This window comes from Orbicella franksi, chromosome 15 (genome assembly GCF_964199315.1).
Source record: "Orbicella franksi chromosome 15, jaOrbFran1.1, whole genome shotgun sequence".
Classification (NCBI taxonomy): Eukaryota; Metazoa; Cnidaria; class Anthozoa; order Scleractinia; family Merulinidae; genus Orbicella; species Orbicella franksi.
Genome location: NC_138159.1, coordinates 15,681,853 through 15,707,057, shown reverse-complemented (window position 1 = coordinate 15,707,057; position 25,205 = coordinate 15,681,853). Strand labels below are relative to the sequence as shown.

At 38.8% G+C, this 25,205-nt stretch overlaps 3 protein-coding genes across 3 annotated transcripts in view; 2 read left to right on the top strand and 1 right to left on the bottom strand.

The window, feature by feature from the left end:
- Positions 1-3,671: 3,671 nt before the first annotated feature.
- On the bottom strand, positions 3,672-16,090 carry LOC145469393 (filamin-A-like). Its single transcript, XM_081453097.1, has 3 exons — positions 15,369-16,090; positions 13,072-13,743; positions 3,672-8,222 (listed from the first exon to the last, which is right to left on the bottom strand). The coding sequence occupies exons 2-3, from the start codon at positions 13,382-13,384 to the stop codon at positions 6,595-6,597; spliced, it is 1,941 nt and encodes a 646-aa protein (XP_081309223.1). The 5' UTR covers positions 13,385-13,743; positions 15,369-16,090; the 3' UTR covers positions 3,672-6,594.
- Positions 4,099-4,671, top strand: LOC145469252 (uncharacterized). Its single transcript, XM_081452940.1, has 2 exons — positions 4,099-4,328; positions 4,386-4,671. The coding sequence occupies exons 1-2, from the start codon at positions 4,099-4,101 to the stop codon at positions 4,669-4,671; spliced, it is 516 nt and encodes a 171-aa protein (XP_081309066.1).
- A 55-nt stretch (positions 16,091-16,145) lies between the features above and the next one.
- LOC145469391 (endoplasmic reticulum disulfide reductase DNAJC10-like) overlaps positions 16,146-25,205 on the top strand; it is a 21,139-nt gene continuing 12,079 nt past the window's right edge. The window contains exons 1-12 of the mRNA XM_081453095.1: positions 16,146-16,638; positions 16,734-16,794; positions 18,781-18,888; positions 19,382-19,432; positions 19,560-19,645; positions 20,404-20,529; positions 21,308-21,398; positions 22,059-22,127; positions 22,247-22,290; positions 23,335-23,454; positions 23,566-23,655; positions 24,363-24,479. Coding sequence (XP_081309221.1) covers positions 16,474-16,638; positions 16,734-16,794; positions 18,781-18,888; positions 19,382-19,432; positions 19,560-19,645; positions 20,404-20,529; positions 21,308-21,398; positions 22,059-22,127; positions 22,247-22,290; positions 23,335-23,454; positions 23,566-23,655; positions 24,363-24,479 — 1,128 coding nt within the window. The 5' untranslated portion in view covers positions 16,146-16,473. The remainder of the gene's footprint in view (positions 16,639-16,733; positions 16,795-18,780; positions 18,889-19,381; positions 19,433-19,559; positions 19,646-20,403; positions 20,530-21,307; positions 21,399-22,058; positions 22,128-22,246; positions 22,291-23,334; positions 23,455-23,565; positions 23,656-24,362; positions 24,480-25,205) is intronic.

The window sequence follows — 25,205 nt, the reverse complement described above, 5'->3', positions numbered from 1 at the left end:
ATCGATTCTGATAAATACTGAGACGGACATCTGAAAGATTTAATTTTCTTTTCAGGTGATGATTCTGAGGAAATGTGTCATTTAAGAAGGCGTTCTCATCTGCTGCTTGACGAACTGGAGCGGGAGAGACAAGGGAATTCACAACTTAGACTCGAAGTATTGAGGTAACTAGAGAATCAAGTTTCGGTGGTCTTTACATCGACACCAGCTGCTTTTAGCGCGTCACGCATCGCAGGCGTTGCGTGGCAATCAAAAGAAACTCTCTCGACCCAAGGATCCCTGTTTTCCGTGGTTGTCAAGATTCCTAAAACATTTTACATCTCATTTCTGTCATTCCCTACGCAGGCTGCGACATCAGTATGAGCGTGTAGCATCCCTTGTTAAAGAAATGGACAGCCTGAAGAGGGGCAACGCATCCTTAGCGCGCGAGATTCAAGCACGAAAAGAGACTGACGCTAATCACCAGATCAACAGGTTCGTGAACTCCTGACTGGTAGCTTCTTCAATACGATTTCTGAAAGCTTTGAAATGGAGTCAAAGCAGAGGCAGAGATGTACGCTAGTAGAACTCAAAATAGAAAATGGCAAATTCAACACACCTTGTAAATTACCCATAATGGCGTTTTAACTTGGGGGCTGGGGGGAAGGGGGGGCTCCGCCCAAAGTGGTACCTTTTTTAGATAGGAGGTATGAGTGTAGCAAAGGGGACTGCCACTTTCTTCTTGAAACTTTGGCCCTGTTTAAGACCAAAATCTACCGTTTTTATGGCTTCTTTAAAACCCGGTTCCTAGAATCCTAGTATCTTTTTTTAGATCTGGCAGGGCTTTTTTCCCAGTTCGTGAACAATACACGGGAATTTTTTTCAAATGTTTGCTTCATTTTATAATCTGAAGGTCATGTTTCATAGCAATAAAAAGAAAGGAATGTGTAGATAATCGTAATCTCCCTTCAGTATCATGTCTGTAATGACACTTTTTTTCTTTCCATGCAGAAAATGAGGAGCCTCACGGCCGTACTGTTCACCGACTCAGACGATGTTAACTCCTTTGACTGAAAAACTGAAATCAACGAAACACAAAAGTGGGGATACTGATACGAGGGAGAAGGCCAGAATCACATCTCCGTTTTCGCCCCGGCTTTTATAGACTCGAAACAATGTTTCATCTCTTTTACAAACAGCGTGAAATCTATCATGATCTAACATTCTCCGCTGCGCCTTGCATGTTTTCTCTCTTCTCGTTGTGTAAAAAATGTGATGAAATACGGTCTCTCTTAATTGATATGTTACCACAAGAATTGAAAAAGGCTACGTTCGATGTATCAATATTCTAGCATGGCTCCACTTTCGGGTCAAAATTGAAACTTTTTGAAGTTTCTTTTGTCTCTCAATTCCCAGAAGAGACTTGAATACAAAGAAAATAACAGCAAATATAGAAGTTTGTCCTGAAAGCCTCGGAGCCAGTTAGAATATTGGTATATCGAACGTGGCCTATTGTAGTCAATAATCTGGTATGGGACAGGGCTCGTGGCTCGATTATGAGCCGCTGTTTGGAAAAGGAGCGGGGAAATTGAGCAAGAGCTTACATTAATACTTTTAGTCATAAAAAGAAGAACTTGAGTCACGCCGATAAAAACTTGTTCCAATGGAATTTCAATCTTTTTATCCGGCAAAAGTTTTCGACAAGCATCCTTCCTCGACATCCGTTTTATGCAAGGAAATCTATCTTTCTGAGGATAAGATCAGACTCGTACCCAGTCGCTAGTTACGTGTTTTGTGGGGAGAGAGGATTGGATACCAGGGTGGATTAAGGCGCACGGGGTGTCATGGGAAGGGACGAATCTTTTCCCGCGTCTTCCCATAGCTCTCCGCGCGAATCACTCGATCCAGATCGCTTCCTCTTTGAAACAATCCAATCTGACCCGTAAATGGCGACCGGGAACGAGTTTGGAATAAGATTACTTAGACAAACCTACACGTACACGAGTGTAGCGATCCAAATTGTACGTTAAGGTGGTCTTATACCTAAATTTTTTTTTTTTTGCAAAATAACTCTGTGGAACAGTTTTGGTATCACGTTAAGGGACTTTGCACTCTGACTTCAAAAATGAGCTTTTCCAGCTCACGTGCCACGATAGTTAATGAATAACTAGCTCCTTAGTGTTAAAAAGTGGTGTTCATTATAAACACGATAACGTAATAATGAATGGTTCGAGAAGCATGGAATTAAGTTCATCCTGTCCATAAGCAAGTTGTCCAGGAGACAAACCTCAGAAAACAGTGTTTTGAGGGGGTTTTTCTCGTGAAATGTTGAAAAAGTGTATTAATATTAACTAATATTAACTATATTAACTAAATAACAGGAAAAAATTTCATAAATTGCAAATTTTGGAGGTTTAAGACCTAGATAATTGTGTCCTTCATCAATGTTGAAAATTTGACAACATTCGGTTAAAACCCAGTGGAGATATCGTGTGCGAGATATTGATGATCCGTCTATTTGGTCATTTTGAGAAATAAGGCTTTAAAGTTTTACTTCGGTCTCCGAGAGCCCAAATTAGCCCTGTGAACTAAGGGGGGGGGGGAGGTTAGGGGCAGGGGGAGGGGTATATTTAAAGGTTTTACATAAATGTTTCATTGAACACCCGAATACACACCAGTCATAGAAATGTTATCCAAGTATAAGGAGCGTATAAGATGGTAGAAGAAATAATGTTCAGGACCATGATGCAAAATTCTCATAACTACACATCTTTAAAGCGTTTGTGTAAAGTATCATTAAAATGTATTGAATTGAATCCATTTTGTGAGTACTTTTAAACTGTAAACAATGGTTGCTATGGGTGTTGCTATGTTGAAATATAGCTAGAAGTGTTCAGATTTCTTAATTTAAACGTAAATGCAGGAGTAATTAGAGGAAAATCGTTTCAAAATACGATTTACAAATGGACAGGGATGTTGAATCTTCATGTTCCAAAAAAATGGTTTTCTGGAGAAAAATTTATACCTGAGAGTATAAGACCCCCTTAAATGTAACACAGAACCAGTGAATATGACAACCAACGGGTCATAAAAAATCCGTCAAATGTTGAATAACAAGTCAAAATTATGATGCCAATAGTAAAATGATACAATTATAGCTATAATTTTAATCTGACACCACCCCCTCCCCCACTGACTCCTGTTTGCATGGTATTGTACAAAGTAGACGCATTTTACTCAGCAGTATTTTTCTATAAGTTTATCGACAACAACAAGATTTATTTCGCAAGTTTGGTCGTTTTAACGGCATAACTTTGAACGAAAACAAAGGTTTCAAAATAACGTGGTAACATTGAAAATTGTGTTGAGACAAAATGTTCCCAGAATTTCTCAGGAACCCAAAATATGACCGAAATATATACGTGATAACGGTGTGAAATTCCACTGTACTTGGCTGGGTCACCATCTTCTTCTTTTTCTTTCTTTCTTTATTTATTGAAATCAAAATCAAATTACAACTTATAATACCCGCCTATAGCGTAGGCTAATCGAGGCGAGTCCTTTAATAAATGATATATTAAGTCACGAGAAAAAGAAAAAAGAATAAAAGTAAATTACCAAACCCGTAAGCATAGTGCATTGAATCTTAGCAGTGATCAACCTATTTCCCAGGCTCTCTCTTCTCTGCAGTAGAGAGAGAGTTGGGGAACGAGGTTGAGCAGTGATAAGTAGGGCTAATGATGAAGAGAATTGTGAAAAGGGGAAGTTGTTATAAATACAGTCATAAGACAATAATTATGGGTATTCAATATCAAGACTAGGGAATGGGCGTCAACGTTATCATCCTCAATCCGAAGCCCTGTCTTTTAAACAACCTTTTCGTAAGTCTACGCCGGTCAGAATGTAAGCAATTCCATAATCCTCTGGCAAAACCAGAAAAGGAACTATTAACAAAATCCGAGGGTGAGGCTTCAGGATACAAACAACCAAATGGAACGACTGAACACCACAGCACAAAGAGTAGGCCTTAAGATCCATCCTGGTAAAACTTAAGTGATGCGGATCAATGCTATTCAACAAGGAGAGGTTCGTCTCGATCAGTCGTAGATTGGTAGCGTGATGAATAAGACTGGAGGAACGGATGAAGACACAACAGCAAGAAGAAAGAAAGCACAGCAAGCTTTTGCCATACTTACACCAGTCTGGAGAAGCAAAGACCTGCGTACAGCTACCAAAATTAGAGTTTTCAACACCAATGTTAAGGCAGTTTTGCTGTACGGTTCAGAGACATGGCGAGTGACGACAGCTTCTACAAAGCAAGTACAAACATTCATCAACAAGTGTCTGAGGTGAATTTTGAGAGTATATTGGCCTGAGGTGATTTCCAACAAAAATTTATGGATAAGAACTGGACAAGAGCCTATTATTACCACCATAAAGAGAAGACGCTGGAAATGGATTGGTCATACACTAAGGAAGGGTGAGAGAAACATAGCGCGCCATGCGATGGATTGGAATCCGCAAGGAACACGGAAACGTGGCAGGCCCAGAACTACATGGCGCAGAAGTATACAGAAGGACCTGAAGGAGATCAACATGACCTGGTGTGAAGCCAAAAGAGCGGCTCAGGACCGACAGAAATGGAAAGCAATTGTGGACGCCCTATGCCCCCCATGGGACAAAGAGGACTAGATGATGTTCCTTTGGTCACCGATGAATCCGTGACCAGAGTGGATTCATCGGTTCCTTTGATGCACCATGATCCGAGTGATCTTGGATCGCTGATCCAGATCACCCCAAAAGAACGCACCCCAAAGAAACAAACAAACAAAAAAATTTATTAGCACAGTGGATTTCCATTTTCCGAGCCTCTTAAGGAAACGACACTTGTTGTAAGAAAGTGAGTAGCTCGAGAAATCTGGGGTAAAATCACAGTATTCGACTGAGCAGGAAACGACTTTTTGTTCGGGTTATCGGGAGGTCGATCCAAAAAATCGCGATTCCACTGTACTGGGTTTCGCGCAGTTTGATCTCTTCGAGCGTGTTTGGTAACTAAGGGCTCTTTTAATGTTTGCATCTGTTGGTAGTTGCTTTGTAAACCAATACTTCGTAACAGGTAAAATAAACTCGACACCAGTGGAAGAACAAATAGTTAATTTTATTTCATTGAGACCACTCAGCTAAGCATATGTGCCAGTAGTGTGTCTTGATGTATCTCGCTGTTTATATTACTCTATATTACTCTGTACTCTTCTTAATAAATAAGGCAACTTCTATGAATTAAATTTTGACATCAGAATCATCTGACAAGAGAAGATAAGAGTGAGAGAGTTAATCCCTTCTTTAAGCCTTATTCCAAAGGTAACCCAACTCGAGCTATTTTCAGACTCCTTGTTTCAGAAATCCCAGGAGGATCTAGAAATACCTAATTCTGTGATATAACCTGATAGGAAGTGCCTTGAGAATGAGGCCTATTTGTAGGATTAACAATCTTCCCCCTCTATCCCTCTTGACTTAACCAAATTATAGAACTATTGTAATGCATTGAGAAATTTTCCGCGTTCTAGTTTCCCGCGTCGACGTAACTTCTAACAGAATCAGTTCAATTTTTGAAGCATCAGAGTCACTTGTATTCCCGGTAACAGTCGGAGCGTCCGAATAAAGCCGAAAACTTCACGAACTCAATTGATCCATGTCCGATACAAGTTTAATAACTTAACGATGAAATAAATTAGATACAATAACAAGTATCGGTTTCAAATCAATATAAGCGAGCTAATTTTTCGCGAAAATGTTTCAAATGATCATTATTCCTTCCAATCGAAGACAAACACATAACAATTATTTCATAATGTAGAAAAAAAAAACCGACAAGAAATATTAAGCAAAAAGCTACAATGATGGTTAAGATTAATGGCAAACAAACTTGAAGATTTTCAAAAAACTCCATCCAAAATGTATAGCTTCTACGTAAACTTCAGGTAACAAACTTTTTTGCTGTTTCGCTTGCCTTTGAGGTTTTCTAATTGATATTTTTTTGGTGCCATCTAGACCTACAACTAGAAACTACATTTTAATCTCAAGTTCACAACGATGTCTCCTAACGAAGACGTAAATTGGATCTACAACTTTTCGCAGCTCTTAGTCAAAAATATTGAACTTTTCACCAAATATTGAACTTTTTAATGACTCGATTTGCATTGAAGCTTAATAGCCTTTCTCACCAATTAGGAAACAACCTTTCCCAAAATGAAATCACCAAATGTGTTTTCTTTTCCGCGAAATTGACATTCTTGAAGACAATGTTCCAAAAAAAAATTATTCCGCTATTGCTCTGCACGCATTGCGGGCTCACTGTGTTAGACAACGGTCTCCGTCACCAAACGGCACGGCCCTAAACAAAAATATTTGCATCTTATTTTATCCTCGTGAGACATTTCCGTCAGAAGTATATACACACGGGAAATGCAGTTCTGAATTCCTTCCTTAAATTGTCTCTTCGGCTTATACACAATGTCTAATTGTGTCTAAATTATCAAGGAGTGAAGTTCCTCGGCTCAGTGCAGTAATCTTGACAACAGGAAACGTTTGCCTGTATATCTTGCTTGGGAACAGTTATTTCAAGTATTTATCAAACAGTCCCTGTTTGTCCATAATGATCACGTCCTCATAACTGCCGATAAACACATCATTAGCGAATACCATGGGTGTATGACGAGTCCCAGCCTTGGAAAACACTTTGTCTCTCTCCGCTTTGCTCATCCCGACATCAAGCGCAATCCAAGGATCAAAATCAGACCGACTTGAAATACCTTTGGCTTTTAAGAATTTCTCTAGCATCTCATTGTCTTTGCGAACTTTCAGATTTGTCGACATTGCGGCGTAATACACCCGGATTCTTCCGCGCCCGCCCAGATCGGCTTTCCCGCGGGACATCCCGTTAGAGCCGTCTTCCGACACGTTGTTGATGAAGACCTTGAAAGGACTGCCGATGATTGACATGTCGCCCCATTTTATGAACACTTCGTAAGCACCAGGCTCCGTCGGTATGTACAACACGCTATGCTCTGTGAAATTATCCTTCTTTGCGCTTTTGACGTAAGGAACTGGGATGGAAACCGCTGGACAGCTGATGCAGACGCTCAATGGGCCTTTAGTGGAGTTATCAGTCACAACAGTAAATCTGCCCACGCGACCAACCTCCCCGGCCATCAGGCCCGGTCCCTCAGCAGTATTCAAGGGGATTCTGGGACATGCTGATCCATTTGTCAAGTGGGGAGGAGTGGGTGGGTGATTTTTGAGTTCATCGTCTGAAGACTGACTTGGAGAACTAGTTTGACTTGTTGATGGGGTGGATACTGGAGAGTGATTCTCATTCGAGGACATTTCATGGCCAGTAGATGAAGTGCCATTCACTAAATCTTTTCGATGGTTCTTTGGGGATGCCTTCAGGGCGTTAACACCGTTATGTTCTGGGACAGTCAGATAGAATGGGCTTCTTAATATGTGCGCTCCACAATGCAAAATGCTAATCACGTAATCACCAGGTCTTGTGGGTAAATATTTCACGCAGTATGTATTCCTGCTTAGCGGTTTCACACTCAAATCGGGCTTCTCTTCGTGTACAGCTCCCCGAAGTGGCTTGCACTCGATTGCTATGGTTATGTCGGTTGGTTTAGCACCGTTTAACTCCACGACGAACTCAGCTACTTTTCCAAGCTCACTGGCCCTTAGTCCTGAACCGTATGCTTTACAAGCGATCTCTTCGTCCTTCGACCCTGGCGTTCCATTATTAGCTTTCTTTCCAGTCCCCTTGTTCAGACTCTCGTACTTACAAAACAGCGCTAAGTACGTCAACAGGCTCAACTCGTCGAGCTGCGACGACGCCAAGTCAAACGGGGAAATAACCTGCGGTATTCCAAACGCGTCATGCGCAATTTGCATCCCGAGCTTGGCATTTCCTTCGCCATTTGTCTTGTCTGCGTAAAGCTTTGGCGGTATTAGCCCCGGCTGAGTAGCGTTCACCAGTTCACATAGTAACACACCGTCTTGCCAGTCCGTGTCGAAATTTGTCACGTTCCGGCTAGGTAGTTTTTCACGAACCCATGAAAGGATAAAATCTCTGGCGGAGGTCTCCGTTTGACCGAACATGACTTGAAGAGGAAGTATGAGGTAAAATATCACCAAGTTCCACACTAAGGCGAGGATAAAATCGACCTCCCCCTGAATAAAATTAACAGGATCTGCAAGGAATAAATTCAACAAGATAGCTGTAATGTGAAAATCTTTATTCCAGCTCAATGCAAATAAATGTAACCTTGACTGAACTTTCAAGATTTCCTCTTACATGTAACCATGTATTTGGTTCGATGTGATCCTTAGAAAAACCTCATATATTCAAATGTTTAATGACAACCAAAATGACAACTCCCACCCCCACCCCCACCCCACCCCACCCCCACGTCGTTCTTCTACTCGCTCGCACGCTGAAGCGAAAAGCCAGAAACCAGCGCTTGAGTGCAAAACTCAAACACTAGAGTCTGCTTGCAGGTCATAACAAAAAAATCGCAAAAAGATTCATAAAGTTAAATTAAGTCTATCAGAAAACCGGCTTAAAATGGCAATGACAGCACTCAGATTGGACTCTTTGTGGCATATTTTATATAAAGTTAAAAGTGACCTAACCAGGGTACCAAATAATGTCAATAATGAGAGCGCTACTGATATCTGGGTATCATAACACGAACGTCGTGTAAAACAAACCAAGTGTCTATATATTTCCACTTTGCGCGTCGCCACGTTACACTTAACACGTTCTGGCATGCGCACATTTGACTCATTTGTTGTACGTGCGAAAATAGAAAAGGTGTCAAAAATAAAGTGGAAGAAATACGTTTAACTTCTCCCTTCATCCAAGACGTTTTAACACTTTGCGCCTACTTTCCATTTCAGTCTTATCGCAAGAAAAGTGAACTGTTCCCGCGCTTATCAAATGTAAATAAAATCTGCAGGTCCGCACGAAGTGAAAAGATTTTTTAGGGTCAAATATAAATGATGTGACGCATAATAAACAAACATGATATTTTTCATGACAATGAGTCGTCAACCATCCGTGAAAACGACCCGAAATCGACATATTGATGCATTGTTTGTTTAAGTTCTACTCGACGATACAATGTATATTTATAAATAAAGTTACCAGAAAACAAGATCTTAACATACTTCAGGTATTTAATTACACGCAAAGGCATAACTTATTACCGTTTTAAAATGAACACAGTTGGGTTTGAAACCCTTTGAATGCTTTTGAAAGCACTGTGCCTATTCCACCTGCAAATTATACAAAACTTGAATTTAAATTTTTTTTTATACCTCCCACGTTAAGTTTTCTTTCCAGAAAAGTAATTTGTTTTTCTGCTGGCCAGAAGAGCCTTCAGTTCAAGAGGCAGGTACCTGCTAAGAAAGCCATTCAAAGACTGCTAGAAATTACTGAAATATGTCTTGTTGTCCTTCATACCTCCCTTATATAACTTGAAGGGTTTCATTCGAACCAAAGCAATAGATTTACAACACATAAAATATAAAGAGCATTTAAAAGCAGCATTTCAATTTTTGGTTTCGTGTCTGCATGGAAATATTAAATATATTTTGTCTAATGTGTAACCACGAACTCTGCGTGTGGCAACGATCATTTAGAGTGAATCGAAAACAAAACGATATCCTCCGAACAATATCGTCTTGACTTTTAATTAAATTAATTTGTGAATCTCTTACATGTAGCTCCAAATTGCTGTCACCTTAATTTTTCGTCTGCTCCAAGTTTCAAGCCTGGCAACTGTCCATATTTCCCTCCGTACTAATTTGTTTTTCTCATACAGGGCACACTTCGTAAACAAAGAAGCAACTTGTGCCCACAGGTAGAATAATAAAAAATTCCTGGTGGTATTAATTTCAGCCCAAAAACATCAGCAATTCAGTGTTAGTGCTTTTAATTAACCCTTATATATAGGAGAATTTAAGGGAAAAATATCTCTTTACCAGTACTAGAAACAGAGTTTTGAAAATTCCCCTGCATTAGCATACTCCACTTACATACAAAAACAAATACGAATATAAATAAATAATATTTCAGCTGCACCGTAGAAGAAAAGGAATATATTTTCAACTCCCCTTGGAGTTAAGAGAATTCAAAAAATCCTAATCTGACGATACAACGAAAGGCAGCAAGCTGCCTTCGGCTAAATTTATATAAATTAAGAAATCATAAATTGCTCGAGTTGATTTGCAGTTTTATTTTCTACTAAAACCGCGCCTCGAGCACGAACTATTATGAATTAAGAAAAAGCTGTCTGGGCTCGAAGCTTCAGATGTGAAAACGAATGTGCCAAAGAAAGAATTTAAAAACGATTTTTCGCTTTATATGAGTATCCAAAAGGGTCGTACAAGTAACAGAAATATTGTAGCCGTGTACAAATGTGTTTTTGAACCGGTTCAATGCGTTTATACATGTATTTCAAGCAGTATACGTAAATTATTGTTATTCGTAGTTCTGGATAGACATTTTCGTTTGTTATTGATTCATTTTTGCTATTAAGAAAGCGAGATGAACTGCACTAAATTTCATTCGTTCTAAGTAAGCTTGGCCCAAAAAAAACCAGATGGGTATTTCTAGATATCTTAAATAATATTTCAGTCGTGTTGTTTGAAATGTAAGCTTATTTGCTAGAGCGAAAAAATAACAGAAGTCAAAGAAATTATTGGTTGCTCGCATCAATGGATAATCTAAGCCGTCTTGAAGGTTTTTGTCGCTCGACCGAATGAAATAAAATGTTAAACTGGGACACAGATTGATTCAAAAGAAAACAATAAACTGTAACGAAAACGGAAAAAAATTACCTCAAAATGCAGCAATTCTGTACGCTTTTATCGATCCAGAGAGGAAGAAGGAGACTTTTTGAATGTTAAGGTCCAGCTGAGCAGCTTTGTGTCGTTCTATAGATGCTGTAGAAGTTCCCCCGTGATGTTATAACATATTAAGAGTCGTTCGACGGAGCGAAAGACGTTTGTATCGGCTAAATGTTGATGCGGTTTTAAAGTCTTGAGCACATGTCATGCGGACGTCAAAGAGCTTCATAGTATTTGCATAAAGAACAAATATACATATGTTAAGAAGAATTTCCATAAGTGTCTTTCAGCTGACAGGTAGTCTGCCACGGCAGACTGGAGCGACGCTCAAATAATAATGATAATTTCAGATAGCTTCTTGTGTCGAAAACACTTCGCATTGCTGCCAAAAAAGTTTCATAAATTAACAGTCAATATAATCAGAGAGGATGTGACAACAAAATCCTGGTGGGATTAGTGCGGCATTTAACCATTAAATAGCAGGACATTTCAATCTTATTTTTCGTTGAGGGCTCAAAAAAACAATACAACATCAAAATGAAATCAGGCAGCAAAACTCTTCAAATATTTTGTATTCTTTCTAGAAAAATGGCAATTTCTTTCACAGAAAGAATTTTTTTTCCCATAACAACCAGCTCTACATGAAAATTATCTTGGACGCGCTCAGTAATTTTTAGAGCAGCCTGGGAACGCAAGTTGGACGACGATCGAGCCCAGACCCTCGCAGTTTCGTTGGGACGGCAAAGATGGCGCTATAAGTTGGAAGTCGCGAGGTACATTACCTGTCTTCGAATCAAGTTCACTTACGGGCGGATCATTATTTCTTTAGAGGGGTGGGGGACGATTGGGCAATCAGTTCCCAAAAATATTTCCTGCAGGGGAAAAACTGCTGGAAAAAAAAAACAGATCTTGAATCGGGAGCCATGGGAAAAAAATCGAGCAAGTGTTTTCCGGCCCATTATCCAGGTCCTGAATTTGAATTTTAAAAAAAATCTTGCACAAGCTATCGCCGGCCAAAAACGTATGGACAACCTAAAGGTTAGTAAAAAAAAAAAAAAAAAAATTATACACCAGAAAATTAAAATGAAGCAAGGCTCATTACTAAGTAGAAAGCATAATAGAGTCCAAACTGAAAGCCAAGAAGGACAAACGTGGACAGCTGTTTCGACCTGGTTGAGTCTATCATGTCGTTTTCCATGTAGTAATCAACCTTGCTTCATTGTTATGTTTCTATTTTTGGCTGATCAGATCTTTTACAGATCTTACGTATACCGGCAGCACTTTCGTTTGCGGTCCCTTGCATCACTGTATTTAGCAGAAATTGCCCATCCCCTCCCCCCAACACCTCCCCCGTGCGCTGCGTTGAGGAGTGGCGTGGCAATTCCAGGAAACCTCATAGAAATAACAAAGGATGTTGACCAAGAACGCTTTTGACCTTAAACCATTCCGTAATTCCGCGATGGACATATTTTCGAAAGATCTCAGAAAGAGCTTGCGAAATACCTTAATTGAGTATTGAAGCTTAATCTGACATATAAATCACCATCATATGTCGTTTCTTTTTAAAACTGAAAAACTCGCAAATGTTGATATCCGTAACCCAGGTGTGTTAATTTGTAGGCTAATTGCTCTATTAAAGTATGACGTGCATTTAGAAATCGGATTACAGCGCGGCGAAGTGATTATGAATTCCTTCCCGTAGTGTGGCCCAGGGAAGCATTCAGAAGATACAAGAAATATTTATTACAAGTGCAAGGATTATTTACTTTCAGATAATAATCGGGTGCGGTTTGAAGATCGTTAGAATAGAAACTATTCATTAATAAATATGACGTAATCATCAGACAAGGAAGAGAACATTACCCAAGACACTCGTCTTTTTTGAACTCTATTCCTTTGTAGCAACATCCTTGATGATTTCTGTTTCGAATGTTTGTTCTCACGACAGAAAGACTTTTATGAGCCCGAAAGCAATGAAGTTATTTTAGAGCAAGACAGAAAATCCGGCGATTTGAAATAAGTCCATCATCTGTTGTTTTGATTAACATTTAAACCAGTTGCAATAACTACATTCATCTACTATGATATGATCTCTATGTGATGTTTATTTCGATCTACTGAAGTAACATCAGCAATTTTTGATCCCGTCACGCAATTTAGCAGCGTTAAAAGCATACAGAATCTTACCTATGACTTCCTCTGGGAATTCTTGGCTCGCTAGAAAACTGAAAATATTCCTCCAGCCGACCTCTTGACGTTTCTTTCGCTTAGGTTGAAATATCGGCACAGCTATGTGTCTTCCCGACAAAACTGACAGAAGTTTCGCCACCGTTGCGCTGTCTAATAGATCGATCACATCTTCGACCGACAAGCCAATAGTCTCCAAATGAACATTAGTCCATTTCGTAAGAGTTCGCCGTCTGACAATCTGCGTGTAGCCGGACACGGGAAAGATAAAATTACTTCGCTCACATGCCATATCGAGGACTTGTGCTGTCATCTCCAATTACTCTAATATTCAACCCAGTAGATTCCAATTTGATAACAACTTCTGTTTCCAAAGTTACGGGTTTGAACAATAGTCTTGAACGCGACCCTTTTTTCACGTGAAAGGTCGGAGGTTAGACTTGTTTTATCTTGTAAAAAACTTGAAGTGAATTCTCATAATAGAAAACTGTATTTTTAATAAACTGTGCACGTATTGGCAACATCTTTTTTAAATCACAAGTTGCCCAGATCGCGGTTTTCTCCGTTACAGAAAGACAGCTTTTAGGACTAAAAAGATGACATCTTTTTGTCTTCTTTTCGTTTCACTTCTTTTCCCAGGCCATTCCACCAATATGGAATCTTGATTAGCACCTGTAATGAAACAGGGTTATAAAAAAGTTATTTGTTAAGGCCTGTGACAACCTTCATTTGTTTTCATTGTATAAATAGGAAGCACATTTATAGTTGGGCCAAATGCCAAAGAATACGATCGCCCATGAACAAAAAATATTTTGAGCAATGATAAATGCCATCATGTGAATTTCTCTTTTCACCTCCCACAAACAACGAATATAGAAATTAAAACCAGCAAAACAGATCTCAAGAGTCTGTAATGAATCTGGCCATTTTTACTCCTTTATTTCGCACTTTTTGCAACCTCAGGAAAAGAAAGTATGGGACCACTGGACAGGAATGCAGAAGGTTTCAAGCTACAAGCTAACTAACTAAAGTTCTAAATTTTGACGTCCTGTCATGTCTCGACAGTTTCTTTAATTTTCGTTTGAACAATCAACGAGTTCAGAAACTTACCCGCTAAGATTGCCCGACCAGAGGTTCTATTAGGGGTTTTCGGGTACGGGGAATTTTGGGTAAACACTTGACGAAATACAGGGTATTTTTGGGCAAAATTTAATGGAGGGGGTTGCAGTTGGATATGGGATATTAAGATCAGATAAAACGGGATATAGAGCAGACAAAGTGGGAATTGTTTAGTTTTTTTCAATTAGAATTAAAGGGATACGGGATTTAGGCCAAAATTCAGTTAACGGGATGTGGGATACTCAGACCCCCACCCCACCCCCCAGCCCGCCCCTAATGAAGCCTACAACCAGTCAAGGAAAGAAACGTAGGTTTGAAGTGTAACTCAGTTCACATCCGTGTTCTGTCGTTTAATTGTTTGTTCAAAGCGAGACCTCATGATTTGAGAGAGATAGTGAGTTATAGGTTTGACACTATTTGTCCAAGGTTCGTGTTATAATTTATTTAGAAAAAGATCCACTCGACATGGCACTTCTCATTCCGAAACGATCGCCATTGGAAAGTAAAGGCGACAGGATCATAAATAAATTTTGGTATAAAGCGATGTAGTAAAAGGTGCGGATTGTTTCTTTGCCAATGTACACAAATGTACATCACGAATCAGACTTTTAGAGCATTTTAATACATGAAACCGTCTACTGAGGAATGCAGACCAAATTCCGGTAACTTCTTAAAACCCAGCGGTTAAGACTGGCCGAAAATAAAGGAAGCTTTAACAAATGTTACAACGTCTTTCGAGAATCAACTCAGGTTTTAAAATTCCTAGCCTCCGAAGGAAGAGTTCTGCCAAGTCTTTGCCTTGAAACTCTGTTCAGTTAATTTATTTGCTGTGCTGTTGATACGATTTATGACTGTTTTATGAAAACCAAGTGAAAAAGTGGTGTAATTTCACGGACAGAGCTCCTGTCTTTGTATATATCTCCTCTGTGTCTCCATGCAGTTGAAAATCCCTAACTGACTTTGAATCTGGCAGCGTATTTATAGATTTGGAAATAATTAAATCCTTGCGCTTTTCGCGACTCAACTCAGTGTGTAACTTGAAACAAAAACAATTCCACGCTCGGCGAAGTGACAGCTTCAACAGGCGAAATAATCTTGTCGTTTATTGCCCTCTCACGTTTTAATCAAAGACTGTTTCAATGCGAAGATTAATTCAAAAACAGCCAAAGTTTACATACCTAGATCTGTGGCTTGCCTTCTCTCCTTTCTATTTGTTCTTCAGCTTCTTTTAGCATTTCTGTTGACATTACTGGAAGCTTTTAAGACTCTTCTGCTCTTTGTAACCAGGGTAACTAAACCTTTGTTTGCGAACCATTATGTGTGAAATGTTTCGACCGCATTCTAGCACGTTTGTTAAGGTCTTCCCTCCCAATAAGTGATTAAATTAGGTTTCTTATCGCATAAATCGTTACCATTTGTTTGCTTCGGGAACTTCTTTTACAGACCCACCCATTATTTTGCCGGCCAAATTTTCCGTGCACTCCCTATTTGGTTAAAATGTCACGCAAACTTTCCACGCAGTTGTCACGTGCCATCAAACTTTCCGTGATCACGCGTGATAACGTTACGATTTCGTTCGTCAATCCCAAATGAAGTTGCAAGTATACAAACTTGCTCCAAGCATTGCGCACAGCACGCGCGACCCTCTCGCGCGCGTCTTTCTCTCTCTCGCGCGCGTCTCCAGTTGCTCCCTTTGAACAAACTGTGGTGCGCTCAGGTATATTCACCAGGTGAAACTATCATTTACATTGGCTTTATTGGCCAGTAAGTGGAGCGGAGTCTGGCCAAGCGGTTTAGCCGCCAAGTCCCGTTCTGACCACTAAGCTAGAGCTGTTTCTCGGTAGACCCTCGTTCAACTCCTCGGTCATGCTTGACTTGTTAAGAGCCAATTGTTCTGCCTACCGTCAGCTGGGATTTTTAAACCTATTATTTTGATTGGAAATATTCGTTCTTTCTTAAGAACTGGCTAGGTGTAGCTAAGCGCATTGACAGAAGGGACAGAGGTTTAATTTTAAAAATGATTAAAATACTTCTACACCTAGGCCAGGAATACGGTAGATGCAATTGATATTTTCTCTCAGAAGGAAATAAAACTCTAAAATAAAAAGCAATTTTGAAACCTATCACAACAACCATGAAGGGACACGTCGCCTGCGCAATGAAACATGCGCAGTACGCGAAATATAAGATCTTGACGTGTCAGCCGCGTGAGATAAGGGGCCTGGGAAGCAGTTGTTATGTCAGATCTTTCAAAATCACGAATTGTAGGACTCCCGGTAAAGAATGAATAAGCCGCTGTTATTTATCTTATTTTCCAGTTTTCTATATTATCCAGTGTTCTCCGAGGACTACTATGAATTATTAGGAATATCTAGGGACGCAAGCCAAAAGGACATTCGTAAAGCATTTAAAAAGCTAGCTCTTAAGCTTCATCCGGATAAAAACCCGGTAAGTTAGCTTACGACACATGCATGTGTTTATAATTTTTTTTCCTTCATCAGTTTATTGTGTTTCCTGTTCCTCTAACCATTTTTATTTAACAGGATGACCCTCAAGCACACGAAAGGTTTACAACGATTAATAAAGCATATGAAGTTTTAAAAGGTAGGTATTATATATTAGAGACCTTGTTTCAATGTCACAAACACATTTGGCTCTCTAATAAACCTGTCTTAGAAACTATTTTACTGCACCAAAGAGTGTTTTGAATAACCCGGCTTAACATTCTTTGGGTCTGCCTACAATTTTGCACTTTCTGGCAATTTATTTAAATGAATTTCAATTTTCACAGCGGTAGTAATATGTTCACCTGATTCCAGTACTTAATTTTATTCCACTTCGTGATGTTTAATTAAGCTAATCATCTTAACTCGTGCTTTCTAGCAGCTGAAAACACAGAATCTCTAATTTGAAGACAGTGATATTGTTCCTTTGATTCAGCTGCACTGAATGATCAGTTTTTATGCCATTCTGCAATATGTCCTGTCGCCTAATTAATATCTCTTTGAAGTGTAAATCTACTAGTAAGCATTCCATCAAGAATGCTGTTTTCTTGTTGGTTGCACTACTCACTCACTATCTGTTCTGTTTTAGTATAAATTTACTAGCGTTCTATCACGAATGTCGCTCTCTGATTGGCTATGCCACTCATTATCTATCCTGTTGTAGTTACTTAACGAACTGGCGGCCGCTTTGCGTTTTTGAGGTGTCTGTGAAGAGGATTTAGCTAAAATTTTGGACAACTATAGTAGACTTATACTAAAACAATAAGATCATTCAGGCTGCGCCCTCATCAACTATCATTCGATGGAAATCTCGAGGTCATAATTTAATTGTTAAGTAGAGAGTGAGTAGCATAGCAGTATACAGTTGTTACAGCCACTTCTGTGTAACTTGTTGAAGCGTCTGTGGGTAAGATTTAGAGAAAGTTTAGAATGACCAGTAGATTTGCACTATATTAGATTATTCGCTCTCTATTTTTATGCTTGATAGTTGACTCAGGTGCACCCTCGTCAGCTATCTCACGATAGAAATCTTGACCTCATGATCATAGTTTCTGTTGTGGGAACTGATTGTAAATTAGGTTAGATACACAACTCTGGTTTTCTTAAAGGACCTTATATAGCCAGCATCCGCTAATTTCGATGCCATCAAAATTATAGATATTGCATGGTGAAGAGAAATCTTAATTTGCTTTACTGTGAGTTATGTTCCTGAAAGTGTGTTTTAATAATTATCTTTAGTAGTTTCACGGTGATTTCCTTTGTTTCGACATGCTCTGAATAAAATATAATAGCCAAACTCTAGGATTATATTTTTGTGGAAAATCAGAAATGGTGTTAACTTTTAACTTAAACACGTGTCATTAACCCATACCCAAAATCATGAATTGCAAGCTCAGTTAAAATATTTTCGAATGGCATCTCCCTGTCACTTTAAATCCCTTGCTCCCCTACTCCTGCCAGTAAGTAACCAGCTAATATGGTTGGGAACTGCATATTTGAATATATCAAGTTACTCACGGTTGAGGTTGAGATTATGCAGCTTGCTAATAAAATTGTTCCTGGTAGCTTGGTGCTGATGGATTTTGCAGCTGGGATGGTGGCATGGACTCTGTCCTTTACTTGCCCAATTGGCACGTCATTTTTTTTCTGGAAACTGTTGAGGATTCAAACTATAGATGAAGTACTGTAAGAGATTAGATCATTGTCAGTAGTTATTTAATTTTAAATTAATTTGTCATCCTAATAATAAATTTCTGTAGGCTACTCACTAGTGTGAATGACTTTCATGCTAGTGTATCCTATTTCGCCGCCATGTCAAACTCTAGGGGGGAAAAGAAAAATAGTCTGAAATAGCGGGAGCTCAAAGTAACTGACACTAAATGACTGTTCAAATCCAAGGTAAATGGTTGTGAGTTTGAAATAATGGGCAATTCAAAATAACCAGGTTCAAATTAGCAGGATCCAAACATTTTGAACAATGGCCTGTATAGAGGTACACCTTCATTATTTTTCTTCAGAATTATAGAAACTGAAATTTGTATTACAAGAAATATTCTTAGCTGTGGAAATTCTGTTGTCTATTCAGATGAAGAACTGCGTAAAAAGTATGATTTGTATGGCGAGGAAGGCTTGAAAGATGACCACTTTGGTGGAGGGCATTATCAAAGCTGGAGTTATTTTAATGAAGAGTTTGGTGAGTTAAGAATATTATTTAATTTATTAATTTCTGATTTTTTGTTCAGCTGAGTTAAAAGTTCTTTAAAAATTGTTAGCCTCTTTCTCACATTCCAAAGTTAGTCTGGAGGATTGTTCATTATTTCCTCACTCTTCTTTATTCTTGACTGTATTTAACTAGCAACAGAGCACTTTTTCTGTGTTTACATAGCCTCGTCTAAACAGGAGGGGGGGAAGGGAAGGTGGTGGAGAATTTGAGACAGCGATGCAAACCCGAGACGCAGTCACGTATTTGTATAACTTTCAAGAACTCTCCCAATCCCCCAAGTGTTTAGATGAGGCTATGTAAACATGGAGTGCACTTGACTATATTGCTTTTAAAAGTATTTCTCAAAAATATGCGCAAATGTTAAATGTCACAACCATGTTTACATACACCTATGGACCAATGAGAGTGTGCGTAGTATCTCGGTGATCTTGACTGTTTTGTTGTTGTTGTGGTTTTATTGTAGGAATTTATGATGATGACCCAGAGATTATTACATTAAGCTATTCTGATTTCCGTGAGTATAACAACAAACCCATATTATTTTTTCTCCAGCTGGATGTGCATGTACATATTGATAATTATTATATAATTATTACAAATTGAATGATTTGTTTCAATCTGTTTTTTGTTTTTGTTTTTAGAGGTGTCTGTGGAAGGAAGTGATGACATCTGGTTCATTAACTTTTATTCTCCATTTTGTTCCCATTGTCATGATTTAGCACCAACGGTAAGATATATTTTGTACATTTTTGGAGGTAATAGAAACTCATATCTGATTCATTACAGTCCGTTCATGACTGAGAACTTATAAATTAAGTTAGGGACCTGATGTTTGGCTTTAGAAGAGCACTCAAAGAATCAGCATTCAATGATAAGTCAGTTATTATTATTTTTTTTGATGTGACCATGTGAAATCTGTATTGGGCTAAGTGCTCCATGCAACCAGAGCTTAGCATTAAGTTGTCAACCAGCTAAGGAGTATTTTCATTCCCCCACCTGGGTGAAGAGAAGTACTGAAAGTGCTGTGAGAGTAAAGTGTCTTGCCTAAGAACACCTGTAATGGGGTCACCCAAGCCAGGCATGGCTCGGGTGGGAGGCAGTATGGCCAAGTGGTTAGAGTGCCAGACTTGAAATCCAATGGTCATGGCTTCAAGTCCCGCGCTGACCACTAAGCTGGAGTTGTTTCCAGTAGACCCTAGTTCAACTCCTTGGTCATGCCGGTAAATAGCCAACTGGTCCACCTCCTGCTAGTTGGGATTTTTAAGCCTATTGGCTACAGTCCAGTACACTAACCATTAAGACAGTGGGACCATGTAAAGAGAAATTAGACATTAAGGGTTGCAAGCTTGAATGTAAATTATGATATACCTCAAGACTACTGACTGTGTAAGTTTTCTTGTACGTCCCTGGGTGTAGATACTTACAGTACTTAGTTGTAGTGCTATAGAGATTCCAAAAATTGGTTTCTTGGAAACTCCTTTTTAGTGGCGAGAAGTTGCGCAGGAACTTGAGGGAGTTATCAGATTTGGTGCCGTTAACTGTCAAGAAGAGTGGAATTTGTGTCGACGACAAGGAATTCACAGTTATCCGTCTCTTGTACTTTATCCAACAGTAAGTGGCATGGTCTAGTGTCAGTATGTTTAACAATTAGATTGCGAGCCAGAGTTTTCTATGTGCAAATAGTCGATGAGGTGAGCCGAGTTGACTATCGCTCATAGAAAATGAGGGCGAGTAGTTGGTTTACATCAATTTTGTGTATTTTTAAGCCTAGAATTTGAATAGATTTCAGTTTCAAGAGCAGGATGTGGGCAAAAATAAAATTGTCTATCAGCGAATACAAATTGACAAGAGAACCAGATTTCCTGTAGAATACAACTGAGTGGCTGCAAACAATAATTATCTATTTTTCTCAGTGCTCAAGAAAAAAAAAATTGTTAATGAAAAATCTTTTCGGTTGTTGACGTCAGTATGCGCCATTAACTGAATCGTTACATTTGTTACTCCAAGCTCCCTCCATTTAAGGTGTGAAGATGGTCTTCTCCTTTGTAAGAGGATGAACACAAATGTCTGTGAATCAGAACTTGAGCACAAATCACAAGACCTGGGGCCCATTTCTTGAAAGGAAACTTTTTGAGACCACAAAGCCATTTTTAGTTCATCTGTATCTAAAATCAGAGAGGGGTATATGCCTGAAACTTCTTGAATGAAGTGACCCTCTTTTCATGTTAAGAATAATCACGCAACTGAAACAGGCTACTGCATGTGATCATAAGGTTTGAGATTTTGCTATGACTTTCTTGTGAAAACCTTTCGGGGCCTTAGAGAAATGGGCCCATGGTTTGTTATTTGATTGTTAACCTTGTTTTGTACATTTTTCTGTTGTGTGCAGCATGAGTTCCATCGTGGTTCAAGAAGTACAAGATCCCTTGTCAAGTTCATACTGGACTCTTTAGAAGTGAATCTCTTTGATTTATGGGAAGGTAGAAGTGCTTCTTTGAATTATTGGTAGCCAAGGGTGAAATATGTGTCAACGAAGGTATAAGGGAATGATTTCTCCTGAGTTGTCATAACTTAAGAATTAAAGACTTGTGAAAAGACATATTCATGATCAGTTGCGCCTGTCCAGTGAGTGGTAGCACAAGTGATGGATGCTTTTCATCATTTGGCTACGATTTGATTGCCAGATGCATGCCTCAGATGGATGTCTGTGGTTTTAAGTTTAAATTTTCTAAAATGTGCACTTGGATCTTAAATAATCAATAAATTTGGTAATAAGGTGGTTTAATAGTAATAGCAACAAACTTGCTATACTTATGTATATGTAAAGGTTATTGACCAAACGTGAGGTCAAGATGGCTGGATATTGACCACGTTCTTTTTTGCATGTTTATGGAGCGAGATGGAATCGAGGCCCATAAACATTCCAAAAAAAAAAATTAGGCCAATATCCAGCCATCTTGACCAAGTAAGCTTGGTCAATAAAGGATTTATTATATGGCTTTTGGGGTAGTCCTGGGCAGGCAAGATAGCACCATCTTGCCTGCTTGGGTAGCCAATCACAGTGCAGGATTTGGTTCTTCTTGCCCTCTCATGGAGCTTACCGTATACATGTAATGATGGGATTTATTGCTCAACTACAGGTAACTTTGAAAAGCATATAAACAAGGGTGATCAACCTTGGTTGATTGACTTCTGTGTCCCAGAAGGAGGTAAGAAACTCACTTGATTGTCTACACTACTATGAAACCCTTGAGAGTGGGCACTATGGACTAGAAATCATCAATTTAGTATTAAAGACCAATGATGTTTTTATGTTCTGACATTACAGATTGCCTTTCATCAGAAACAAGAATTAAACTTTCTGCTATTTTGGTAAGCTTTATAGTATAGCATTATATTTTGGTAACCTTTATAGTATCGATTTAAGGGTAAGGTCTTAAATAGGGTATCTCATTTTTGGTCAGGTCAAAATAGGGCAGAGAAAATTGCAGATTTTGGACTTTTATAGGGTAAGGGTTTTGGGAGGTAGGCCATACACCGCTACCAAATTTTTATGGGAGTACCCCCCCCCCCCCCCCAGATCCTTCCCAGCAGGTTTAATATCTTTCAATCCCCAGATCCAAGAGTTACCGTAATTGTCCTAACTACACTACCTTGTTGGCTAGTCCTGAGAATTTCATGTTCTATGCTATAAAGACAATATCCCCTACATGATACTTTTCCACATTCTCATTACCTGTCTGCTTGATAGTGTATTAAAAATGTAAGGAGAATTTACATACCAATCACTCCTGGGAGACACAGAAGTAAACTCATGACCACACAATGAGCAGTCAACATTTTCTTTTATTATTTTCTATTACTTGCATCATAGGCATGCATTGCGTGCAAAGAACCTTTAAGCTGTATTATTATATGGCCAGCTCCACGAGCGGGCAAGATGAATCAAATCCTGCACTGTGATTGGCTACCCAAGTGGGCAAGATGGACCTATCTTGTCTGCTCGGGACCACCTGTCGTGTTCCGCAAGAAAAATTTACCAGAAAGCCATATAATAAATCCTTTATTGACCAAGCTTGTTTGGTCAAGATGGCTTGATATTGGCCTCGTTCTTTTTTTGCGAGTTTATGGACCTTTAAAAAAGAACTTGGCCAATATCCAGCCATCTTGACCTCACACTTGGTCAATAAGCCATATGTCTTTATCTTTATTATGCAAACATTTGAGCAAAAGAATTGATCTCAGCATTTTTTCCTCAGAGATCAGCAAATTTATTTAGTGGAAGTTTATGTACAGTATTACAAACTTACATGTAGACTTATTTTGGTTGAGACTGTAAGATTTATAGCAAAATATTTTAATGGTGACAATCTTTATCCTGAGGCTAATATCGTATATTTAATACGTATTTTGTAGGATAACTTGGTAAACATTGGCACTGTTGATTGTGAAGCAAGTGCCAAGTTATGTAAAGAAGTTGGTTACAGTGATGACTTGGTGTATTTCAAGGGAGACGTAGGACCTAAGAAAGGAGAGGTAGACAGATATAATAAACTCATTAAAACCACTAATTGTCAGATTGTAATTTGATTATTTCTCTTCTTATTCCATTGTTATTCCTGATGCCATTTCTCCGTTTGCTATCAGATAATTGACAGTTTAGAAACCAAAGAAATCATAAGCATGGTTTTAAGCAAGTTACCAGATCCTGTCAATGTGGACCTGCCAAAATTTGAGGTAATTTAATTTTAGTATGCACTCCATAATAATAGTTCTGTAATAACAATGTACATCAAGTTTTTGAATCAAAATTCCCCTCAGATTGGCATAAAATGCATATTTGCTACTGCAACAATTGATTTGTGTCAAAGGTTGGGACACCTTGTAGTTTTTTTTTGATATTGTGATTGAACTTACTCCCCCCCCCCCTTCCCCATGGACAATGATAGGTGTCAAGATGTGTCGCCCATCTTCTGCATTTAAATAACTTCAGCATTGTTCAGGGGGAGTGGGGGGAAAGTTTTGGCCAGGTTCATATATTTTTAAACTAGGAGTTATTTTCTCAAGGTTTTAGTTTCAGGGCCCTGTTAATGACAAGTGTTCTATGGCTGACTGCGGTTCACTTCTTGCAGTTAGCTCAATTGTGTACCATCATTGCATGGGCTGATATATCTTAACAATTTAATACTTGAAGATATTTTTTTTTGTGGCCAAATATGAAAAGCATAAATGCTATGTTGTTCTCGTAAATATCAAGGTACATTTGAGGCTTTACTTTAGTAGGACCGTTACTGTTGGGTTGCTGCATTTGGGATTTGCCTACTAGCATGAAATTTTATTTTCCTCATTCAGGGGTAATACTTTTCAGAATTTGTTTTGTTAGTTTATTAGTAATCCCTTCTGTATGAAGACTTGTACCAAATTGTTATTCTTTTTTTTTACAGGAACTTCAAGAAAAACTTTCCAGTGACACAGAACTTCCTTGGGTTTTGCATTTTGACAAGGGGCCCATGGACAACCTAGAAATAAGAAAGCTACCTGCATTTACCACCGATATCAATGTAAGATTTAACAAAACTTATTTCATCTTTATTACTTGCGCCATTCATTAACATGCGGACTCTAAAATTCAAAGCTCAACCGACAAATGCATTCTTCGCTACCGTCAGTCAGAAGTCAGCTTCCGATTACTGCCGAGCACTGTTTCATTGTCCGAACTGTGCTCAACGATTTCATTGCAGAGTGCTTGGCAGTAGTTGGAAGCTGGGAGGAGCCGCTGAACATTTGATTGACAATAGTGAAAAACTCATTTGTCGGTTGAGCTTTGAAATTTAGAGTCTGCATGTTACTGAAAGGTGCAGTAACCGAGTGTGAGAGCTGTACTGGGAGAATATCAGCCATAGGTCTTGACAGTAAGGCTCCAAGTGTACTTGTTTAAAAAGAGGCTCAATTTTTTTCTTTCTTTTTTTAATGATTGTCCCACATGCTGGTTACAATACTCATACAGCTACTTTAACACTACTTACAAGGCTAATACATTTACTTACACTACTTACAATACTTCTTATTTAATATGATTACTTCCGTCACTCACAATACTAAGACTTACACTACTTATGTTAATTACCATACAGTGCATACACTACTTACAATACAATGCAATCAGTTACACTACTTACAATACTAATGCTTACACTACTTGCAGTGCAATATGATAACTTGTGTTACTTACAATACTAACACTTAAACTACTTACAGTGCAATATGATTACTAAATAAATGCCACT